General features: G+C 37.6%; 2 protein-coding genes across 3 annotated transcripts; one reads left to right on the forward strand and one right to left on the reverse strand.

Annotated features, from left to right (window-relative positions):
* The first annotated feature begins 2,887 nt into the window (after positions 1 to 2,887).
* LOC135157021 (uncharacterized) lies at positions 2,888 to 25,220 on the forward strand. Of its 2 annotated transcripts, none has more exons than XM_064111361.1 (3): positions 2,888 to 3,055; positions 22,535 to 22,891; positions 23,755 to 25,220. In XM_064111361.1, exons 1-2 carry the CDS (start codon positions 2,968 to 2,970, stop codon positions 22,879 to 22,881), a joined length of 435 nt encoding a protein of 144 aa, XP_063967431.1. In that variant the 5' UTR covers positions 2,888 to 2,967; the 3' UTR covers positions 22,882 to 22,891; positions 23,755 to 25,220. The 2 variants fall into 2 exon arrangements, 1 of the variants encoding a protein (XP_063967431.1); XR_010296102.1 differs by lacking the exon at positions 2,888 to 3,055 and adding an exon at positions 15,807 to 15,898.
* LOC129271341 (uncharacterized) lies at positions 6,303 to 13,902 on the reverse strand. Its single transcript, XM_064111548.1, has 2 exons — positions 7,417 to 13,902; positions 6,303 to 6,622 (listed from the first exon to the last, which is right to left on the reverse strand). The coding sequence occupies exon 1, from the start codon at positions 13,900 to 13,902 to the stop codon at positions 8,074 to 8,076; it is 5,829 nt and encodes a 1,942-aa protein (XP_063967618.1). The 3' UTR covers positions 6,303 to 6,622; positions 7,417 to 8,073.
* Positions 25,221 to 25,520: the final 300 nt, after the last annotated feature.

The following is a 25,520-nucleotide window of genomic DNA, read 5'->3' on the forward strand; positions in this document are numbered from 1 at the left end:
GCAGTGGAAGTAGTAGTAGTTGTCACAGTAGTCGTCGTAATAATAGTAGATGTTTTGCGTCGCCGCCAAGTGCCAACGACGATTTCTCACAAGTTCAAGAAGAGTCCCGGATGCGAAATTATTTTTCCCACCGCCGTTTAGGAACAGAATATGAATATTCATGACTGATCTCCGTTTCGTAAAAGTAAGTCTTGATGAGTAGATTTACTTTCTCTTTCGTAATTCATAATGTAAATACATGTATATTTTAGCACTAAGTTCATATCTACCCTAGATCTCGTGTTGTTAATACGCTTCTTTTCTCTAAATTAACAAGTTTAATTTACTCTTTTAGGCATGTTGAATGGTTATCTAACAACATCTAAACATTTACTATCAAGACGAATATCTGAAAACCTTGGTCATTGATGAAATGAATTTGCGGTACTAAACACGATCGTTTCAATTAAATCAAGAGCGCCATCTACAGTCGTAATTAAGAAAGATCATGCGACTGCCGTTACCGAGAACAGAACTTTGCCGTTCATTTCCTCAGTGAATGAATCAAAACTATGGAAGCGCACAACATGGCAAACAAAGGTGAAAAAATATATTTAAAAAAAGTCGCTAGAGAGCAAAGGGAGTAAATGAAAATTTGACTTTTCGCAAATTTAAAATCTAATTTTATGTAATATGTAAACATGATGTATATCCAGAAAATCAGTTTAGATTTTGCCCTTTTCCCACGCATTTTTTCCCTCTTTTTTCTCTCTATTGGGCAAGTCTCACTTCCCTTCATAATAGCATGCACTTTGGGCAGCTTTTAGACTATTTTCATTCTTATGCTCGCGGTCACAAGAAACATGAAAATAGAATGGAATCATTATTTTAGCATGTAATCAGGTTCTGAAAGGACACTGACCATTTTTTTATTAGGGGCGGGAGTTATTTTTTTATTGGAGGGGCAAATCAATTTCAGCAGCTCCAATCCCTTATTTTTTTAACATTCAAAGCCATATTGAACACATTTGTTCCTGTTTCAATCTGTATAAAATATAATAGCCATATATGGCTATATATGGCTATATAGGTATACCGAAAATGGTATTACACCCCCCCCCCCTCCCCGGCCTTTATCTTAATTTCGCTTTGTTGATTTGTATTTACGTATATGTATCATGCAATCTTTGCATGTATCATGAGGCATTTTTCATTATTTCGTGCGAACAAATTGAATTTCCATTTGTGCCTGATTGCATTATGGAAAATAGAAATATCTGAATCTGAATAAGACACCAAACAGCAATATTGATTTATTACGTGATGCATCAAACATCAAGCAGTGCTTGAACTCTGAAACTTTCAAACATTACCTTAAAACATTTCTCTTTAATTCTTCTTAATTTCTTTTATAATTTCCTAAAAAGCGCCTCGAGCACTCTACAGAGTGGATTTGGCGCGATATAAGTCTAATTATTATTATTATTATTATTAAATATGATATAGGACTACCTGTACGCTACTGTAAAATCAAGTCGTATTGTCCTATCGTTCCATGTGCATAATGCACGTCTGGGCAAGGAGCGCGTATTGGGGGACACTCAATATTATGGGGAAATTTATAATAGCTTTTAGATTTTAATTTGTGACGTTTAACGTGAGCAGTTCCCCCATATCTCCTCAATTCCAACATTTTCATAGAACTTGATGATTTTTTTTTATAGAAAGAAGTATTAAATCACTTAAGTACCCTGCGCAAAATAACAACGTCCATTCATTTCTTTAAATTGTATTTAGGGGAGTTTACATTGCAAAACATAACATGGAGCTACGCACCGGTGACGTCACAAAACCAAAGCCTCAAAAATTCATAATTCCGTTTTTCTAACCGATTTTTATATTAAAATTTCGACATACCTTTTTTCTGATATTAATTGAATCAATTTAACGTTTGGGTGGAATTCCACTTTAATACTCCCCCTCCCCCTCTTGAACTGAGAGTGGTCAAATAAGTTTTTTTTCAATTAAAATGCTATTCTTGAGTGTTGGATTTAAGGTGTCAAAAGTCTACAAATCCCTAAAAATGAGGTGTTGATAAGTATTTTATTTTTAGAAACGAGGTAAAACAATTATCTGGTATATATTTTGAGACTCTGTTTATTTCCTTATAATTTAGGATATCCCCCATATTAGTGTCGATTATTGTGCTATCAAAAATATCTTGACACTGGGCATATATTATTTTATTCTTTTGATAATTTCGATAAATGATAAGAGTCAACGTGAAAATAGGCCTAAAGTGGGGTAAGAGGACCTCGACAAAAATTATGAAATTAAAACTATACGTGTTTATTGAGATTACTTTTTGTAATCCGATTCTTTTAATTAGGTACTCCTTGGGCCAATCGTACTTTACAATCCCTCTAAAATTACAATATGATTATTTCATAGTAGTAAATCAAATTTCTATTAATGGGATTTGATCATCATTTTTGTTCTCATATGGAGTCTGACATTTAAAATTATGGACCTACCTAATTGATGAATCGATTGAAATTACAAAAAGTAGGAAATCTTACAGAAATTAATTGTAAGCAAAAAACAAATACATGAATAAATTCACAGCGCCCTGGAAGAGAAAGTTTGAAATATTAAACATATCCACCATTTTCTAAAATTGTTCCTCTTTACATTTCACGAATTGAGACTTTTGAAAATTAAAAAAAAATGATGAGTGTAAACATTTCCAGGATTTCTGACGTGCATTTTGGGGATTTCATGAACAAGGTCTGCACCGAGAAAACTACAAGTAAGCTAAGACCCGCCCTAATTGTTTTAATGCATCCATTACCAGCCGGCACTATTTTAAAAATGTATAGACTAATACGTGTTGCTAGATTCCATAAATTACGCCATTTTGAATTCGTCAATATCATTTCATAGTGCAAGGTACCGCTGTCTGTAGGTCTAAAGGATAATTAAATAAATATGACTGAAACTAAAGTAAAGGCTTATTGGAAGCGAGGGATATATGACAGATTGGATGGTAGAATAGAAACAACCACCGTACCTCCCAGTAAGTAGATCTGAAAACCAACTGCTAGCGTTGTCGTTCCTGTTATGTATTATTACATGTACCCTTGGGGGTCTAGAATCTAGACCCTATCCTCGAGTCTAACTCAGGGGCGGCGGAGCGAAGTTGAAAGTATGAAAGTTGAAAGCACAGGGGAAAATTGGCACCTTTTCTTTCGAAAAGGGCACTTTCTTGAAAAAAAGGTCTACAGCGGTGTAAGAAGCCAAAATTTTTAAGGGGGCAAGAAATGTCGTAGGAAGCTACGAGCGAGCAAAAATTTTGATATTTTAAAATGAAAACCCAATTTAAAGATAGATTTTGACATAATATTCAGAAAATAAACTTAAGACACGTTAGATTATTCTGACAATTATTTTCCCTTCATAAGTAGTATGAGAAGATTGTTGTCTTGTTTCACACGAAACGGGTCCTTCTCAGATATGAAATGGACACAGAACACGTTCGTGAGGGGCACTTTTCTTGGTTAAATAGGGGAACTGATTCAAGAAAGGGCATTTACAAGAAAGCAAGGGGCACTTGCTCACACATAAAACGGGTCCTTCTCAGGTGAAAGGGGCATTTTCCTTGCATGAAAGGGGCACTTTTCAGTGCTTCAAATAGTGGGGGTGGGAACTGTGCCCTTCCAGGATCACCGCCCCTGGTTTTACTCTAGTATAATTCATAAAAGGAAAGTCCAGTCGTGGCCACTGCTTGCACTACAGTGTCACTTTTTCTGAATAACAAAACATACTTTACTTAGGCCTACTTTACTTTTAATCCAACGTTGCTTGTAGGACTATGCCTGTTTATCAGTCCAGGGAATAAACTGTATGCTTCACACTGTCAGTTTCAATTAGTTGCATGTGGCAAGATATAAAATCCATTACTCAAAATCATACACAAAAGCAATATCCTTTCAGTGATTATCAAGCCAATTCTAAAAGGAATTTACAGAAGGTGCTGAAACCACATTTTTTGGTAGACTGTTCAAAGAACGTAAAACGCGATTTGAAAAGAAGAACCTCCTTACATCAAGCCTTGCAAATTGCTTTATTTATTTATTTCAAATATCGAAAAGAAGGGTAGCCCAATCAGCAACAAACACAAATATAAAACATGGTGACATATTCAAATATAAACAAAGCATAAAAAATAATATTGAAAAATGATATAATGAAATAATCATAATAATGGAAATAACAAAATAAATAAAATATGATACTGTACAGATGTTACCTAAAAGGAAACAAAAATTCTATATGTACATGAAATGAGATGAAATATGTACAAATTGAGGAGAAAGAATAGAATAAATTCCACCATTGGACCCTTTAAACATATCAAAGGTTTTTTCCCATTTTGCCATTTCCCGTTTAAACTGTTTAATGTTTTCTATGAATCGGAGATGTTCGGGTAATTCATTCCAATGCAATGGGCCTGTGACAAAAGAGATTTCTGGTAAAAGGTTGCACGGGCATATGGCACCCTGATTATCATCTTATTTGTGCTCCTTGTTGTTTGAGAGGATACTTTCTCTATATAAATAAACTTATCACAAAGCACCTGAGGAGCAGCTTCGTGTAAACATTTATGAACCATTAAGCAAGATGCTATAAAAAGACATTTTTGGCCGAGATAATATTTTGAAAATTTAGAGAAATTAGATACCGTGTTGTTGCGGCATGAAATATAATAGGGTCTGAAACCCAAGCCTATTAATGAACAAAGTTACCTGTATGCAAAGTTATTTTATGTCTATTGGTTAGGATCTCACTTTCCTCTCCTGGTGACAAAATGTTTCTAAATGTACTAATTCTGGTTGGTCAAGTATACCATGCCCAGTGTATAATCAGGTAGCAACAGTAATCCAATTGGTCAACACATTGGCCAAGCATGCAAATTAAACATGACTCAGAGATACCAAGAAATAGGAGATACCACAAAGTTATCCCACTTGGCATCAGAAGACAAAGGAAAGTTCCACAGTCAAGACGTGTTCACCATTTTGTTATAAAACTTGAAGAAAATTGCATAGATTTGGAGGTCAAACAATTGGTGAGTTGAAATTATATTATTTGTATAGTTATACATATTTGTACTGATAATCTCGTACTAGTTAAGGGACTTTCTTCTGTATTTAAACCATAAATATTGTTGCTTGTCATGAAGTTGTGATGACTGCATCTCAGTCGAGTATATATACTACTCCGCCTAATGTTATATAATACTTCTTTAAGTTAAGAAGGGATAAATTCTGGTTCTGATTGTAATAATGTATATGAATTAATGCATCTCTCTTATGTGTAATTAAGTTAATAGACATTACATTACTCTGATTATTAGTATTTGATATACATGTATTAGTAATTCTAAATGAGGTTTCCTAAGAGGATTGCTAGAGTGAGAGAGACGGAGAGAGAGAGAGAGAGAAAGAGAAAGTTTGACCATATACGTGCACACACACAAGTGCACCTACTATTAAGTCTTTGTTCTGGAGTGTACAGATTTGTCAATGGGCAAAAGTTGTGGCTAGGCTGTCAACTTGACGGTTGTCATGGGTACGAAGTTCTGACCATGACTGGGGTCTGTTTACACAACTGCTTGTGTTTAGTAGTATCATGATTAAAGTTAGTATCGATTTATCTTTGGTATATGATGAGTTTAAGTTCATATTTTAGTTATTATGTTGTATCATCATTGTATATATACCTGAGCGATATGTATTAGATTGTTATAGTCTTGTTTATGTTTTACTAGTTATCAAGAAGATATTCTGTTGTCGTTAGTTGTTTGATAATGATTGTTAATCATGTATTTATCATATGTTTATCTTCTTTCTTATATTTCAGCAAACCACTCACTCACTCAATACACTCGCTTACTACACTCAGTTCATTTACTAGCTTCGTTCACTACACTGTTCACTATTCTGTACAGTTGTTCGTCATTTAATTATTCATCTGTATACTTCATTTACGCTCAACTCCGTCAAGTTATTAAACTGTTTACATCTTTCGCTTATGATTTGTAAACTGCTTCGATACCTGGAGAATTGTTGATTGCTGTGATTAAATGAAGCATAACTGTATGGAATTGTGTTCCTGAACTGTTTATTTCGAGTGCGTTCGGAATATCGACCATCAAATTTATAACTACCATCCTACTTTAAACTCCTGTGGCTTAATTTGTTTACAGAAGTCACATAATGGTCCATTATGTGACTTCTGTAAACAAATTAAGCCACAGGAGTTTAAAGTAGGATGGTAGTTATAAATTTGATGGTCGATATTCCGAACGCACTCGAAATAAACAGTTCAGGAACACAATTCCATACAGTTATGCTTCATTTAATCACAGCAATCAACAATTCTCCAGGTATCGAAGCAGTTTACAAATCATAAGCGAAAGATGTAAACAGTTTAATAACTTGACGGAGTTGAGCGTAAATGAAGTATACAGATGAATAATTAAATGACGAACAACTGTACAGAATAGTGAACAGTGTAGTGAACGAAGCTAGTAAATGAACTGAGTGTAGTAAGCGAGTGTATTGAGTGAGTGAGTGGTTTGCTGAAATATAAGAAAGAAGATAAACATATGATAAATACATGATTAACAATCATTATCAAACAACTAACGACAACAGAATATCTTCTTGATAACTAGTAAAACATAAACAAGACTATAACAATCTAATACATATCGCTCAGGTATATATACAATGATGATACAACATAATAACTAAAATATGAACTTAAACTCATCATATACCAAAGATAAATCGATACTAACTTTAATCATGATACTACTAAACACAAGCAGTTGTGTAAACAGACCCCAGTCATGGTCAGAACTTCGTACCCATGACAACCGTCAAGTTGACAGCCTAGCCACAACTTTTGCCCATTGACAAATCTGTACACTCCAGAACAAAGACTTAATAGTAGGTGCACTTGTGTGTGTGCACGTATATGGTCAAACTTTCTCTTTCTCTCTCTCTCTCTCTCCGTCTCTCTCACTCTAGCAATCCTCTTAGGAAACCTCATTTAGAATTACTAATACATGTATATCAAATACTAATAATCAGAGTAATGTAATGTCTATTAACTTAATTACACATAAGAGAGATGCATTAATTCATATACATTATTACAATCAGAACCAGAATTTATCCCTTCTTAACTTAAAGAAGTATTATATAACATTAGGCGGAGTAGTATATATACTCGACTGAGATGCAGTCATCACAACTTCATGACAAGCAACAATATTTATGGTTTAAATACAGAAGAAAGTCCCTTAACTAGTACGAGATTATCAGTACAAATATGTATAACTATACAAATAATATAATTTCAACTCACCAATTGTTTGACCTCCAAATCTATGCAATTTTCTTCAAGTTTTATAACAAAATGGTGAACACGTCTTGACTGTGGAACTTTCCTTTGTCTTCTGATGCCAAGTGGGATAACTTTGTGGTATCTCCTATTTCTTGGTATCTCTGAGTCATGTTTAATTTGCATGCTTGGCCAATGTGTTGACCAATTGGATTACTGTTGCTACCTGATTATACACTGGGCATGGTATACTTGACCAACCAGAATTAGTACATTTAGAAACATTTTGTCACCAGGAGAGGAAAGTGAGATCCTAACCAATAGACACAAAATAACTTTGCATACAGGTAACTTTGTTCATTAATAGGCTTGGGTTTCAGACCCTATTATATTTCATGCCGCAACATACCGGCCCCAATGGGCTGACTCACCCATAAGCTCATTCCTACCATTAGAACGCGGCATATATAAACAATACAAGTATGAACAAAACAAACATAACATTATAACAATAATCAACTAGAATGCATATCCAAATGACTTCAAACAATCAATGACCTGTAGCTATATCTTTCTACATACATATCTAAATCACAATTAAATATTGGGACCCAGAAAACAAAACTCAGAATAAATAGCATTCACTATTATTTACTACAACATTAAATAATTTGCCATTATTTAGGGAGCACCCTTCCCTTCCTCCAAAAGGCAAAGTTTTGAAATTGGACGCCGGAAATATTTTGAACCTATCCTAACCTCGACCTGCCTTACCCTACCTTGCTTGTCTGGATAAGTGGCCACAATTTTCCCCAAAGGCCACTGCCCACGAGGTGCATTATCGTCCGCCACCAAGACGAGGTCGTCTTGTTCGAAGTTTCTTTTTTCCCTGGTCCATTTCTGTCTCGGTTGAAGGAGTGGAAGATATTCCTTAACCCATCGCTTCCAAAACTGATCCGCGATGAATTGGACATGGCGCCATCTCCTTCTGCCATAGCTTTCATCCTTTGTGAAGATGCCGGGTGGCAAGGATGGATTATTCCTCAATAGCAGGAGATGGTTTGGGGTCAAAGGCTCCTCATCCTTTGGATCCATGCTCAATGGGGTGAGTGGGCGTGCGTTTAGGATAGCCTCTACTTCCGTCATCAGCGTAACTAATGCCTCATCCGACATAACTTGTTGATGAAGTAGGCCTCCTAGTATTTTGCGCACTGAGCGTATTACACGTTCCCACACTCCTCCCATATGGCTGGCTAGAGGAGGATTGAAGCGCCACTCAATGCCCTTTTGGGTTAAGAGATTCCCAACCTTAGAGTCATTGAGTGCAGCCAGACTTTCCTTCAATTCTTTATGTCCGCCCTTAAAGTTTGTTCCATTGTCGCTGAATACCTGATCCGGTTTTCCTCTGCGATTGATGAATCTTCTCAGGGCGCAAATGAAGGAATCTGTGTCAAGAGAACAGGCAATCTCTATGTGAACGGCTCTTGACGCAAGACAAGTCAATAGACATGCATATCTCTTCACCTCACTGCGTCCCCTCTTAACCATGAAAGGCCCAAAGAAGTCCACCCCTGTAGAGGTGAACGGTGGTTTATCTGGTGTCACTCTCTCAGCTGGAAGATCTGCCATGAACTGTTCGCCTCGACGGGAACTTCTCCTTTTGCACTTCATACACCTTTGAAGTACCTTGCGAACAGTGGCTCCTCCTCTGACTATCCAGAACCTTTCTCTTATGGCTGATAAGGTTATGACCGCTCCTGAGTGCCCAACCTCTTCATGATAGTGTTGGATAATCAAGTCAGTCACATGATTATCTCTTGGGAGTATAGCAGGGTGTTTTGCATCTTCTGCAAGAGTAGATCTTGAAAGTCTACCACCAACTTTCAGTACTCCACCAGTGATGATGGGATTCAGTTTGTCCAGAGGACCTGAGGCCTTTTGCCGCCTTGTTGGTTCCCCTGATCCAGTCATCACTTCTGAAGGAAATGATCTCAGCTGAACTTGTTTAGTAATTTCAAGTTCAGCCTCTTTCAATTCCTCTGCAGTGAGTCCTCGAGGTAGCCTTGCTGCTGCATCTCGATTTCTCAAGAACATCTTATACCGAAGTACCCAAGCGAAGGCTCCTTTGAGTCTATTCCAGGATGAATACCTGGTCAACAGTTCTTGCACACTGTCATTTGTTACGACAGTGTTCACATGAACTCTGTCTTTCTTTACTTCCAGGTCATCCTTCTTCAGTTCTCCCAAGATGGCTGGAGAAGATGGCCAGTTTTCTTCCTCTTGTTTGAGGAAGTCGGGTCCTGAGAGCCATCTTGGATTCGTGATAAGATCCTGAGCCTTCAAACCTCGCGATCCATCATCAGCTGGATTGAGTTTAGTGTTCACATGTCGCCACTGGCTCAGTTCTGTTACCTCACGAATCTTAGCAACTCTATTTGCTACAAAGGTATGGAACCTTCGGCTCTCATTTTGGATGTACATGAGAACAGAAGTTGAATCTGTCCAGTACGTTGTGGTAGCAATCGGTAACCTTAATTCCTCTTGAATCATGTGATTCATGTCAACAGCTAGTACAGCTGCTGCCAATTCAAGCCTTGGTATTGAGGTGACCTTCAAGGGACTGAGTCTAGACTTACCACAAACAAATGAGCAATGTATGCGACCAGCAGAATCCTCTAAGCGTAGGTAAGCCACAGCTGCATACCCAAGCTCTGATGCATCGCAGAAATAGTGGAGCTGGTAAAGTACTTGATCTTCAAGTATTTCTGGTTTGAGACATCTTGGTATCTTTATCTCTGTCAGTCTGGGAAGATCATCAAGCCATTCTTGCCAGGTCTGGAGATCCTTTTCATCCACTGGTTCATCCCATGCTAGACCTTTCTGGCAGATGCCTTGCAGAAGAACCTTGGCTACCAAGATGAAAGGTGCTAGGAACCCAAGGGGGTCGTATAAAGAGCTTACCTTAGACAGTATCCCTCGCCTGGTTGCAGGTCTGTCCTTCAGACTCACCTTAAAGCCGAACCTGTCGGAATCGACATCCCACAACACTCCTAGCGTTCTCTCGATTGGGAGAGTATCCAGATCCATATCAATTACAGATGGAGCCTTTTCTGTGTCAGGTATTGAGTTAAGCACTTCTCTACTATTACTTACCCATTTTGTTAAGCGGAATCCTCCTTTCTGCAGAAGACCTCTCAGTTGCTGGACTAGCCTCACCCCATCTTTGTCAGAGGGTACTGATTTGAGGCAGTCATCGACATAGAAGTTGTCCAGCACTGTGTTGACGACGTCTTCGTCATATTCATGTCGGTTATCTTCTGCAGTTCTTCTAAGAGCAAATCCTGCGCAGCTCGGTGATGACGTTGCACCAAAAAGATGCACCTTCATTCGATACTCTACCGGTTCTGTGGCCAGGTTACCATTTTCCCACCATAGGAAGCGGAGAGCATCGCAATCTTTCTTCGGCACCTTTACCTGATGAAACATTGCCTCTACGTCACCAACAACTGCCACAGGTTCCTCCCTGAATCGCAGGAGTACACCAACTAAGCTATTGGTGTGGTCGGGTCCTTGCAGCAATGTGTCATTTAGTGAAGTTCCACGATACTTTGCTGCACAGTCGAACACAACTCTTACCTTGTCAGGTTTGTGAGGATGAACGACCGGATGATGAGGGAGATACCATATACAGGAAGTCTGAAGATTTGCTTCCTTCTTCTGTCTTGGTACCTTCTCCGCATATCCCTTCTCTATATAACCTTGGACAGTCTCCGTGTACTTGACGGCTAGATTAGAATCCTTCTTAAGCCTCCTTTCCAAGTACTTGAGACGGACTTCAGCCATATGGCGATTGTTCTCAAGTCCGGGGTCTGGATACTTCCAGGGTAGCCCTACCTCGTAGTGGCCATCGACGAGCTTGATACTTTCCCGCATGAGTTCTCTCGCTCGCATGTCTTGGATGGACTCTCCCATCCTCCCTGGATTATCCTCAACCACATGGTCCAACTCCCAGAACTTCTTGACCTGGTCTTGAAGTCTTTCATCTTCTAGCCGGGCAAAGTTCACATGGAAGGCTGTAGTTTCCTTAGACTTTGTGGTTGGCCCCATTAGCGTCCAACCTAGAGGGCAGCGTATCGCATAAGGTTCCTTCCTTTTCCCTCTCCTCTGTTCCAGGACCCAAAACGCTTCAGGGGTGTCGGCTCCTATGAGAAGCTTGACCTCCCTTGCGTCGATCGATGGGAACTCAATACCTCTTAAGTGTCTCCACTTAAGAAGGTCCTTGTTGTCTGGAATCAGAGAATCGGAAAGCGGTAAGGACTTCACTGTCCAGACACGTGGAATATCCAACTCTTCCTTGTAATGGATATCCCTGACCTTGAGGCTGACCTCTTCACCTTGCTGGGAATCAACCCCATTGACAGTTGTGAGTTGAATTCGCCGTGGTGACCCTGTCATCCCAAGGTCTCTTACCAAATCCTTGGAGCAGATTGATATATCGCTCCCTTCATCTAGTAAGGCCCATGTCTGTACTTCACGTCCATTACCTTGGACCTTCACTGGCAAGACCCTTAGACTTACCTTTCCTTGTGAAGTTACACTGCTGTAACAGTCGCCCGCTTCTCTGCTAGAGGCTTCTTCATCTGAACTACCGGCCCCGGTGTCTGAGTTGGATTCTTGGGAATTGCTAGACTTCTTGGGGTTAGCTTTGTCAAGTTTTCTTTCCTTGAAGAAGGATGCAGGAGCATGAAGAAGGGTGTGATGCTTCCGTTGGCATCCCTTCTCAGTACATCTAGATTTCATCATGCATCCGGACGACATATGCGAAGGTCGGAAGCAGTTATCACACAACTTGTGCTTCCTGGTAATGTTCCTCCTCTCTTCGAAGGATTTCTTGACAAAGTTCCTACAGTCCTCTAGGTTATGCCGCCCAGAGCAGCAAAGACAACTTCTATCGCTCTTTGCTTTGGACTTACCTTTACCAGCTGCGGGGTTGCTCTGAGTTGACATTGTTGTTACCTTGAACCCTCCTTTTGGCTTTGAGGATTTGTCAGATGGTTTGTTTTTCGATTTGCCAATGTTTTGGCCAAACAAATTACTTGATAACTGGGCAGACTCCTCAATGAACATAGTCATGGCTTCAAACGTTGGAGCCATGAACCTGGTCATCATTGAGTGCGCCCTCCTTGCCCACTCGGACTGCAAGTGGACTGGCAAGAACTGTTGGATGCGCAGAAGGTTTTCTGTGCTATCCATGTCGGCTCGATAATTTCCTTGCGACAAAACCATCTGACATTTCCTCATGCCGCGAGCAAGGTCCCATAGTGCTTCACCGTCATTTGGTCTGATGGGCTGACGACTTAGCACCTTTTTCATGTGAGCAGTGGCAACCATGTATGGCTGCCCAAATTGATTTTCTAGAATATCCCTTGCCTTTTGGTATCCGGTCTGGGGCCCTAGGAAGACACAATTTTCAATGCTATCCTTAGCCTTACTACTACAGTATTGTATTAAATACGTTAGCTTAGCCCTATCATCACTTATCTTAGAAGCTACAGTGGCGTCAAAGCTGGAAATGAAGGCACAATAATCTAATGGGTTACCATCGAATACTTTCATTTCCGGCTTTGGCATGTTCATCACTAAGTCCAAAGCGTTAAACATTTTAGTCATGTTAGACATGGCTGCACCATCCCCCTTGACACTTTCTACCTTTACCCCTATCCCAGTGTATTCTGGGGCATTTGGATTCAAATTTGTTACCATGGGGACATGTGCAGCTTCATCAAGAGAATATCTATTATCCCTTGTTTTGACATCATTAAAAGTAGAGTCATTAACATGTATCTTATTTGACTTATCTACTCTTACTTGACTTTCATCGTCCGATTCTTCCTCAAGACACTGAAGCTCAACTTCAGCGGCTGCGATGTCCTTGTCGGCTTCCATCGCCGCAAGCTTCTGTTCAAGCTTCAATTGTTCTTGTTTAAGTTCATGGGCCTTTGCCATGTGCTGTCTATTGAGGCGTGCAACAGCCGCCTTGGCTCTTGCTTCTCTCAGTCGTGCTGACGATGTCGAGCTCGCTACGGTGAACCGCGATGCCTTGCTACTCGACGATCGGGAAGACCGCACTGACCGCCTGTCGTCATCGACGTCGCCGTCAACGTCGGCTGGCCGACCTCCCACGTCAACTCTTTTCTCCGCTGCTTCCATCCAATCTTGTAGTCTGACTCGGAACTCTCGATTGTTCTCGACATTTCTCTCGAATTTCTCTGACGCAGCCTCCGCTTCTGCTCCACTCAACTCGCTTATGTATTCATCGCTTTTTTCCTTGTACGAGGTGAATACCCTTTCGAGCTGGAGATGCTTTTGCACGACTGCGTCCTTATTTTCGAAGTCTGCCATTAAAACCTCTAGTTCCTTGTAGAGTCGGGATAATGTCCCTATGTATCCCCTACATGAATGCTTCAGCGAAGTGACGTTATCATCATTTGAAAAATCTGAATCTGCCATCCTTATTATTGTCTGGAAATTGCAAACTTATGTGACTTCTGTAAACAAATTAAGCCACAGGAGTTTAAAGTAGGATGGTAGTTATAAATTTGATGGTCGATATTCCGAACGCACTCGAAATAAACAGTTCAGGAACACAATTCCATACAGTTATGCTTCATTTAATCACAGCAATCAACAATTCTCCAGGTATCGAAGCAGTTTACAAATCATAAGCGAAAGATGTAAACAGTTTAATAACTTGACGGAGTTGAGCGTAAATGAAGTATACAGATGAATAATTAAATGACGAACAACTGTACAGAATAGTGAACAGTGTAGTGAACGAAGCTAGTAAATGAACTGAGTGTAGTAAGCGAGTGTATTGAGTGAGTGAGTGGTTTGCTGAAATATAAGAAAGAAGATAAACATATGATAAATACATGATTAACAATCATTATCAAACAACTAACGACAACAGAATATCTTCTTGATAACTAGTAAAACATAAACAAGACTATAACAATCTAATACATATCGCTCAGGTATATATACAATGATGATACAACATAATAACTAAAATATGAACTTAAACTCATCATATACCAAAGATAAATCGATACTAACTTTAATCATGATACTACTAAACACAAGCAGTTGTGTAAACAGACCCCAGTCATGGTCAGAACTTCGTACCCATGACAACCGTCAAGTTGACAGCCTAGCCACAACTTTTGCCCATTGACAAATCTGTACACGTGTAATGCTGCCCTCTTATGTTCCTGGGAATGACCTCTAGTCCTTCCGTCCTTACTGCGTACAAGCAGATGCTAGAGTTATGGATACCATGCATTATCTTATAAACCTCTATCATGTCTCCTCTTCTACGTCTGTGAAGAAGAGATGGTAGTTTCAAGTGATGCTGTAGCTTTGGATAGGACAAGTTCCTCAGTCGTGGGATTAGCTCTTCGTTTCACACTCTCTAGCCGTTTCTGATCACATATTCTAAAAGGTGACCAAACTGAATGGCCATATTCTAATAACGGTCTTATTGGACCCTTAAACTTAAGTTTCACTGTATCTTCATCCAAATTTACAAAAGACCTCCTTATTAAACTTAGCAATTTATTTTATTTAGAGACAGCTTGTGAGATGATGTCTTTGAAGGTAAGCGTGCGTCAACTAGTACTCCCAAGTCCCTCACTACCTGACTTTAAGAAATAGAGAATCATCTTCTTTACCCGTGTGGTATTCAAATGCAGACTGCACACGAGCAACTTTCAGAATAGTACACTTGTCTGGGTGGAAGCAAAGTTGTCATTCTCAGCCCAGCTTTCTAACAGTGACATGCCATTTTGAAGTTGCTGACAAGACCCAGATAAATTTGAGCAGGCATAAAACTTTGTATCATCCGCAAAAGGCGTTGAATTTGGAAGATTTGATCATTAATGTTATGCCAAGAACAGACAGGGATCGAGCACAGTACCCTGAGGAATACCACGCTAGTCTTCGTACCAGTTTGACTCCTGACCTTTGACCATGTTGACATAAACACGTTGCCTTCGCCCAAAAAGGAAGGCCTTAATCCAAACATGGACATGTCCTCGAATACCATATGCCTCTAGCTTTGTCAGTACGATGTAGCACAGTGTCAAAAGACTTCATGGAATCCATGTAGATGGCATCAATTGTGCCGCCATCATCTAATACTCGAGTCCATTCATCAATGACTTCCAACAAATGTGTGGTACATGACTTACCCACAACAAATCTATGTTGATGAGGAGAAAGAAGTGCATTTCTATAGAAATATTCCATGAAAACTGTCCTTATCAAAGATTCAAGTACCTTATAGACAATACATGTCAAGCTAACTGGCCGATAATTCTTACTCTGAATTTTATTCCCCTTCTTAACATTTGCAGGTCTGCAATCTACTGGTAATTTACCTCTCTATATAAGCTTGTCTGGAATATAACAGCCAGTGGAACTGAAAGCACGTGAGCCAACTCATTAGGTAAACGAGGGTGTAAATTATCAGGGCCAGGAGACTTGCTTGGGTTGAACTTTTGTAGGAGCTCCGAAACATCACTCGATGTGATTTCCATGTTTTTAAAGCAGAATCATAGACCACAGGTTGAAGAACAGATATGAATTCCACATCTCCCTAGATGAACACAGAAAAAAAATCTGTAAAACTTCTGCCTTCTCTTTATCTGAAGTTGTCATGTTACCATCTGGTTTGACTAGAGTTGACAAAGTTTGCATGGTGGATATATTACACATTATATCCAGAAAGGTTTAGAGTCGCGTTTGACTCTTGGAGCAATGCTCATTTCAAAGTCTTTAACTGCATTCCTACAAGCCGATTTGCTTGATTACGAGCCTACAATATTCTAAACGGTCTAATTCACGTAAAATATCTATAATAAAACAAATGAAAAATCGAGGATGTAAGAGAGAAAAAGCTAACTAAATATATTTTGGTCATTCCTATACACTTTGGACAAAATTATTTTTTGAATTGAACTGAATATAACTAACAGATAAATTTGAAGGAATCAAAGTACTGTTACCAGCAGATGTATTCCTTCTAAATTTCGAGAAGCACTATATACAAAGTGTGTTTAGTGCACCATAATACTAAGATTTATTATTGAAATTTTCAAATTATGCCTACATTACTTGATCGCTACGTTCCGACTCGCATACAAGTGACTGGACAATTCTCCTGGAGGCATACAATATAACCAATTCACAGCTATACCCAGTGGTATAGGTTGGACCATACACTCCCTTGCATGAGGAGATCAACATTTCAGCCGCCCCTGTCTCAATTCTATGCCATATTCTCACTCTACCGAGTGAGTAAAAAATTACACCTCACAGACCCCAATTTAAGGGGGAAAAATATGTAATGGATGCCTAATTATCATATATGACCTGAAAGAGAATGTTATCCCAAATAATTTGATACCATATTTATGTGGTATCAGGTATGTGTTAATGTTAGGATAATCAGATGATCAGGGGGTATTCTTTGCAGTGATGCGAATTTCAATTTGCGCCAAAGTATAAAGGCATGACTACAATGAATTAACCCAGATGTCAATGATGTCACAATCCTACAAGGGTTCCATTTCAAAACACTTTTTAAAACGTAATTTATATTAGACAGGACCAATATGGGGAGAATTTGAGTTCAAGGAGCATTTTGGGGTAAAAGTTGGGAACCGGTCTATTTCACCTAATTTGAATGTGCTGAATCTGATAAGACCGGTTCGCAAGCCAATTTTTCATGTTTTGACCACCTAATTTGCATAAACAAAATGGCTGCCAAATTGACAATTTATAATCTTATTTCTACAGTATTCTTTTAAAATATTCGCTTTCACCGATATGGATACTGCAAAATCCTGCATACTAAACATGTACCATTTGGGAAAATTTGTTATTTCTTTTTGCGGCTCATTAATTATGCAAATTTATGCATATTTTGCAATATAATGCTATAATTTGAAAATTACACCCCTAAAATGTTTATTATTTTGAGTACAAATAGCATTTGTATCATTATAATAATTGTTTAGCCCTTAAATATAATATTCAAGTCAATTTTTATACGTATTTTATTGTTCTTTGATATTTCTTTTGTGTTCTTGTATTTTCTGCCATTTGCTTTGTATATGTTTGATATGAGATCTTAAAAAAAATAATATCAATGGCAGACAAATATTGAGCTTCAATGATTGAATCATTTGATAAACTTCTTTTGCCACAACTGTTAATTGTACTCAGGAACAAATACACACACATGCTCCCACACCCACACCTGTATATAGAAAGTAATATACTTGCAAGGTATAGTAGACATGCCCAATATAAAAACATTGATGCTGATCCTATAATCATGACACTTACCAAATTCAATGAACCCGTAAGAAAAGAGTTTAGAAGTTGGAAAACCTGTAGTCATGCTGAACTTAAATTTCTTGAAATAGATATGTTAAAATGTTTCATAACAGATCAAATAATCAATTAAACGTATGATTTACGCAGTGTAGTTTATCAATCGGATATAAGTATCAGTACATTGTTATTATCCTTGCAGCAAAATTATATTTTTGATTCAGCTCCATCAGAACTGCAATCATGGCAGTTAACCAAAAAACAATTTGTAATAAATGCAAAGGGTCTGTATTACTGGATCACTTACTAGTTTTTTGGTCATTACCGATTTATTTATTTATGTGGCAACGATACATTTTCCCCAAGTCAACCATCAAAGTGAAAACTGAAAACCACAGCTTTTATCCAATCCTTACCTTGGAAGATTCTTTGACGAACGATACTGAATACAGAAGAGGAAATGATAAAAAAATGGGGCTAAACACAGATTAGCTCCATGGTTAAAACATGGGCGAGGAAGGTTTCCAGCCCAGTCACTACCCAATGCAGAACAAATTTTCACATTGTGACCTATGGTTAAAAAGTGCTAGAGATGCCTGTTGAAGGTAAACCATCATGGAGACAGTTGCAGAAGTCCAGTCTAGAGGTTATCCGGTCATGGATGATATTTTCTGCACCACCTAGTGTAAGAAATGTCTGATCTCAGCAATTATGTGGAGCAGCTAATATGCAGATTGGCAGACATGTGATGTGTGTTTCTTCATGCTCATTGTTCTATCAAAGACTACGCCAAGAGATCTAGCCTTGCATACTGCAGATATATAGCTTCCTCACCTATTAAGACTGGAGTTGTAGTCATAATAATTACGCATATATGGAGATGACAGAACGAGATACCGGTACCTCGCTTTTTATCGTTAAGCTCCAGGAAGTTGACCTTCATCCAACATCGAATCCTCAATGGCAGCACCAACAACAGCAGCTGCACGAACCTCTGTATATTTACCTTTTGGATCAAAAGTGAGGTATACAGCTGGATGTCACCAGCATAGAAGTGTATACCAACACCATGTAGCCACATTACAGAGCCAAGAGGAGTGATGTACAGTTTGAAGAACAAGGGACAAGGACAGACTCCCAAGGAACTCCATATCAAAGGGTAGTTACAGGAGACTGCATGCCAGTGATGAATACAGCTTCATTCAGCTCTGTTGGCAAGGTAAGAGAAACCTGCCATTAGAGTGCAGAATCATCAATTCCAAAACAGACTGTCAGTCTCCCAAGAAGAATGGCATGTTTACTGGTATCAAAACCGGTTGACAAGTCAAACATAACTTAGGCAACTGCTTTCCTCATAGAAAGAGAAATCCTGGCTCTACAATCGAAGAAATTCTCGACCTAGTCTTTGATGGTGATATATCAGACTTGCATGCAGCCTATCAGAGCTGGGTAAGCTATTAGATGCTGTTGGGTTTAATACCGATCAAAATAAGTGGATTAATAATCACCCACAGGAACGCCAAACATTCCAGGAACCCACCATCCTCTGAAAGATATCTTCGTTATCAATTAGAAATAGTCTATCTTATGAAGATATGAAGATGTGTGAATATTAGAAGTTCGATAAATGGCCTAGAAGACATTACACAATTCACTGCGGTATTGAAAATATGCACTCCGAGCATTTTAACACCTGAAACAAGATCTGGTTAGACAGCAGATTCTCTCTCAAGACAAAAGTTTAGGTTTTCTCTATGGATCTGTGACATGAGAATCGGATTTATCTCAAGAACACAAACACGATGACGTCGATACGAACTGCCTCCGCAAAATATTTGTACTAAATTGGTTTGATTTCAACAATTAGAGATGACTTTTATAATATGAGGCTGCCCTATCAATCAAGCCATCCAATTGAACACCAAATCGATGATAACTGAAATTGATCATTCAACACCCCGAAGGTAAAGGTGTATATCAAGCTGGGGAAAGCTGGATGCCTCTAAGTTGGATGAAGCGGCAATCCTTGATAGGACAGGTGCAGTACTGCATTGGAAAAGATATATTATGGAGATGCACATGTAATCCGTTCATGAAGTCCAATGATAGAAAAATTGGCTTTTAAAACACGGAAAACGGTCTAATTGATAGGCAAAATGAGAAATTAGATGGATTATATGCGGGTTCAGTTCTGATAATTTTTTTTCAATATTGGGACAATTTGACGAGCGTAATGGAGAAAAACACAGGACATCTCATTTTTAGCAGACGGTTTTCACTTCATTTTGCTGAAGAAAAACACACTAAATATATATATATGTATGTGTGATCAGATTCTGTTGGTCGGGAACATAACTACTTTAAAGGATATTAAATGCAACTGATTGACTATTAAGGAGTTGAGAATTACAGTACTGTTATGACTCAAATTTAATAATTCATAATCTAAAATTGAAAATATGAATGAATTGATTAATATCATAATTCAAGATATCATTTTATATTAAAAATATAAGCAATTAATAGTGACATTCGCTTGAATACAGATAGGTTCATGAAATTCGTTGGATCTCCACCGGTGTGGCTTTTAAATGGGAAGGCCCTCCGTGCAGGAGTTTACCTTTGTATGCAGATGTGGGTGTGGGAGTGGGTGAATCTGTTTATGCCCATGGATATATGCGAATAAAAAAGTGATTACATAATTAAATAATTGAAGCTTATTATTTTCTGCCACTGATAATCAATAATTTGACAGATCCAATAACAAAACATGTACAAAACAAAAGGTACAAAATACAAAGAAATACATAAGAAATTCAAAAACAATAAAATACATTATTATTCACTGTGATATTATATTCTAAGGGCCGTACAATTATTTATAATGATGTAAATGCTATTTGTACCAAAAATATAAACAATTGAGCTGAAATTATCAAATTATAACATAATGATTCAAAATATGCATAAATTTGCATAATTAATTAGCCGCAAACAAAAATAACAAGTTTTCCCGAAAGGTACACGTATGTATGCAGGATTTTGCAGTATTCTTGTCTGTGAAAGCGAATATAATTAAAGAACATTGTCGAAATAATATTCTGAATTGTCAATTTGGCAGCCATTTTGTTTATGCAAATTAGGTGGTCAAAACATGAGAAATTACCTTGGGAACCGATCTTATCAGATTCAGCATATTTCAATTGAGTGAAACAGTCCGATTTCCAACTTTTACCCCAAAATGCTTCTTAAAGTTTATATAGGCCTGTTCTTCCAGAATGTGTCTAGTCTATATTATAATTCTTGAATAAACATTTTAGTATCAATTCCCAAGTCAATTTCATTGAAAAGGGATTTGCAAATATGTTTACTAACCCTCGTGGGATTACGACATCGTTGGCAATTGGGGTTTATTCGTTGCATTCGTTGTAAATCAAAATTTACATCACCTTTAATGTAGACGATAACTGACGTCATTCAAACTTAGTGATAAAGACCCGAATATTACTTATTTTTAAACTACCACTTTTTTCACTCATATGTATTTTTTTATACCAAAACTTCATGTAATATTTGTGCCTATTGGAATAAGTATTTTTATGATTTGTGATATGAATAGGAAAGGTTGAAAATATAATACCCTCTAAAATTAATCTAGATGTGAAAATGAAGTGTTTCCTTTTTTGTTCTTCCTTTCCTCCTCTTTTAATGCTCCTGGTGAAGCTTTTTGGTTCTATGAAATTTGCTCCGATGACAAATGCTCCGCCCTAAAGTCCACACACTCATGGAATGACCATTTTTAACCCTGGGTTTAACACTACATTTGCTCCGGCGACAATTGCTCCGGTCTTAATATCTCAGAAAGCATAGGGTTAAAATTGTTAGACTTTATTATAATAGAGTTTTTGGTTCAGAATTAGGTAAATATTAAGATCAGGGTTTATTTAATTTTTGGGGGTTAGGTTTTATGTTTTGCTTACTATGCAGATTTTCCAGCGGAGCAATTGCCGCCGGAGCGAATGTCTGAACCAACACTATACCCTACGATTAACCTAACATAAAACTCATTGCAACCCTAACTTAAACCCTACATCTTAGACGAAATAAAGCCCGGAGCAATTGTCACAGGATAAAATGTCGTGTTAACAGTTTTTAAGGGGATCGTTGGAAAGAGAGTTCGAACTAAAAATAACATCACACGAAAGCCTTCTACACTGCAAAAACTCCGGTGTTGATTTAACACCAATCCGGAATCTCCTAATGTCCATAGCAGAGAAGTATTGTAACAACACCAGTTTGTCCACACCAGAGAAGTATTGTAACAACACCAGTTTGGAATTAAACCGATGATGTTTTAATGCTATTTGATGTTGTATAAACACCTACCTGGTGTTAGACCAAAACGAAACTGGTGTTGTTTAACACTTCTCTAGTGTGGACATACATGTATATAGATTCCGGGCTGGTGTTAAATCAACATCAGAGCTTTTGCAGTGTAATACGCACATTCCATTGGTTGAAAGTCAAGTTATGTTTGATGTTTGAAGTAGTGTTTGATTGCAGTCCTTCCTGCAATTGGGACTCAGGGCAGTAGGGCCTATACTTAACTTATTAGGCGCACTCTTTTCTTTTACAACTTAGAAACAAGGTCTGAATACGAACATTAAGCAGGGCGTTGAAAGGTTTAGAATTTAAAAGTATGCCTTAGAGACTAATTAATCGTTTAACATCTCTGATCACACAGAAAAGTCTCTCAAAGCTAAGGGAAATCCAAAGCCCGCGAAAAAACTTAAGGTAAGAGGTGGGAGCAATCAACGCGGAGGAACTGGTGGGAAAACCAAACGTGGTGGAGCTGGTAGGACATCCAAGCGTGGGGGAGCTGGTGGGAAAACCAAACGTGGAGGAGGAGCTGGAAGGACATCCATACGTGGGGGAGCTGGAAGGACATCCATACGTGGAGGAGCTGGTAGAAAATCCATACGTGGGGGAGCTGGTAGGAAATCCATACGTGGAGGAGCTAGTGGAAAAACCAAACGTGGGGGAGCTGGTGGAAAAACCAAACGTGGAGGAGCTAGTAGGAAAAAGAAGTGATTCAAGTCAGGTAAACAAGCAATCCTTTTTAATTACCATCACGTGCTTATGTAAAATTACCTTGCATATTTAGTATCTGATTTTTCTTTTTCGCAAAACAAACATGCAATCTGTTATACAGAAGCATTCATTGCTGTCTTACCATGTTTGGCTGATGGTTAATGGTGAAGTTTAACTCTCGTATGATTTTGTTTTTTAAATGACCATGTTTTGCAGAGCATCCATCACACTACACACGCTCACAAACACCCACATACACACACACATTCATTCTCTCACATACACACACACTCACACACACAAATCCACACACCAACACACACCCTTACATACATACATACATACATACACCCATACATACATGTAAATACACCCATAGAGAAAAAGAATATGCAATGGTTATTTATTCTTAAAAAGCCCCTCGAGCGTTCACCAGATACATGTCTAATTCATCATTATCATCATTACAACTATTTTTTTTTAATTATTATTAATACTTCTAATAATATTATTATCATTATTATCAATATTATGATTATAATCATGATCATCATTATTGTTATCATAATTAATACTATTTTATTATTACCATTATTATACTTATATCATCCTTCATCCTTGACTAGAGACGAAGCAGTTGGGGATTCGAACCCAAGAATACAGTATATACTTTTTCTCCATTTATCATACATTAAATGAATAAGCTAAAGAATTTCAAGCCAAGAGTACTGACGCGTTCACGACTTGTATTTGATTAGACAGTGTGTGTGGGTATTTAGGGGTGTGTTTCTAAGATGTGGTGTTTGTGTGTATGGGTGGGTTGATTTATACTTTTTATAATTTCATACTTTTATGTATTTTTGTATTTTTCAGATGGATTCAGTGGTCATTTGACATTAGTCATCTCACTCTCTTCGTGTTTGCCAAGGAAGAATCGTTTTACCTTCATATATAATTGCAATGGAGCTGATAAACATTCCAATTAATTTATTTTTCTTATTTATTCTTAATACATATTGTAGCCTTGTTTTAAACGAAGCAATATGATTAGTATACTATTATTTCTTGTTTCGTTTTTATTATTTTTCTCTTAAAAGCTGCTTGAACTTGATCTATAAGTCATCTTGAATAAATTGCAACAGGCCTACAGAGTTACCTTCAATTTTTAAATTATTTGTTAAGATATTGTATATACATGTAGATGGAAAAAAAACGTGATTGGTTTACTATATCTAAGAGGATTTGTGCGGAGGAAAACATATGATCAAAATAGAATAAGGAGAATTTTTAAGAATAAGGTCACCAAGACCATTGGCGGTGGAACCAAAAACAATTAGGTGTTGGACCCTAAAAAAAGGGTTATCAACTACAAATTATTGGGGAACGCAGGAAAAAAAATGACAAGCAAAAAAAAAGGTTATAAAAAAATTAGGGGGAACGTCCCCCCACTTAAAATTTAGGGGGGACACCTCCCCCCCCCCAACTTCCGCCGCCTATGACCAAGACAATGTGAGTTTCAAATTTGTGATCTCTACTGTATTACAAACACTGACTAGTAATGGCATGTACTGAAGGAAAACTATCCCCTGTGCTCATTTAATCAAAGAATCCAAATAATATATGCTAAGTGAAACTTTTGAAAAGGATGACATTTCAGTCGTTTTTTTTATTAGAGCCAATAGAGGATTTGTCTCTAGCATGTATATATAAAAATGATATGACGTATGTGGCTAATTAGTAATTAAAATGTGATTACAACTTACGTATTATTCAATGTATTCAAATATTCTTCAATTTGTTTCTTCTCTCTCTTTCTCCCCGCCCCCCCCCCCCCTCTCTCCTTCTCTGGTTTTATTTACCGTATACAATTATAAAACTCTCCTTCTCTTTAAGGAACTTTAACTTTGATAAGGATTAGCCTTTAAAATTCTGCATCAGTACTTTACATCATTATTTTTATGTTTTGATAAGTTTACAACGATGTAATAGTTTAGAACGGAAACTAGGGAAGGTCGCTGTGTTTATGGGAAAATTTGATATGTTTCAAGTTATGAAAGTAGGCCCTATAATATTTTTGTATTCTCCTATAATATTCAGTTCTTTAGATGAAATCAATTTTAATGTTATCAGTTACGGAAATAGTGTGTTAAATCGTAAAACAGGGCACTGTAGTAAAAATTTAATCTTTTAAGGAAAATTGTTGATCTTAATTTTACATTTTGAATTCGTAAATCGCTACACATGCATATATTTCTTTAAGTAAATTCAGATAATCAATAATTTCCCCTATGTAAAGTGATGGTATTACTTTTTTTCAAATATACATTTTTTGCATTACTAAGATAATATTGTTGCGATTTCTACTTTGTTTTAGTAATAGTATTATTGCCTTTTTCTAACTCGGCATGATTAATTATTTGAATGCACTGGGCGCCTAGGATGGTAGCTCGAGCTAAAGCTGGGGTAATAATAGCAACGCTTTGTATCCTCATGCAAAAAGTGCTATATAAATCCAGATATTATTGTTAGTATTATAATTATAATTATTAATATTATTATTATTATATCATCATCATCACTATTATTATTGTTATCAGTTATTATTAATAATATTATCATTCATTTATATTATCATATTA

The sequence above is a fragment of the Lytechinus pictus genome, chromosome 16, assembly GCF_037042905.1.
Source record: "Lytechinus pictus isolate F3 Inbred chromosome 16, Lp3.0, whole genome shotgun sequence".
NCBI lineage: Eukaryota > Metazoa > Echinodermata > Echinoidea > Temnopleuroida > Toxopneustidae > Lytechinus > Lytechinus pictus.

Coding starts and splice junctions, on each gene's coding strand:
- LOC129271341 (XM_064111548.1), bottom strand. CDS start 13,902: ATGGCAGATTCAGATTTTTCAAATGATGATAACGTCACTTCGCTGAAG.
- LOC135157021 (XM_064111361.1), top strand. CDS start 2,968: ATGACTGAAACTAAAGTAAAGGCTTATTGGAAGCGAGGGATATATGAC. Junction 3,056..22,534: donor AACAACCACCGTACCTCCCA/GTAAGTAGATCT, acceptor CTGATCACACAG/AAAAGTCTCTCAAAGCTAAG.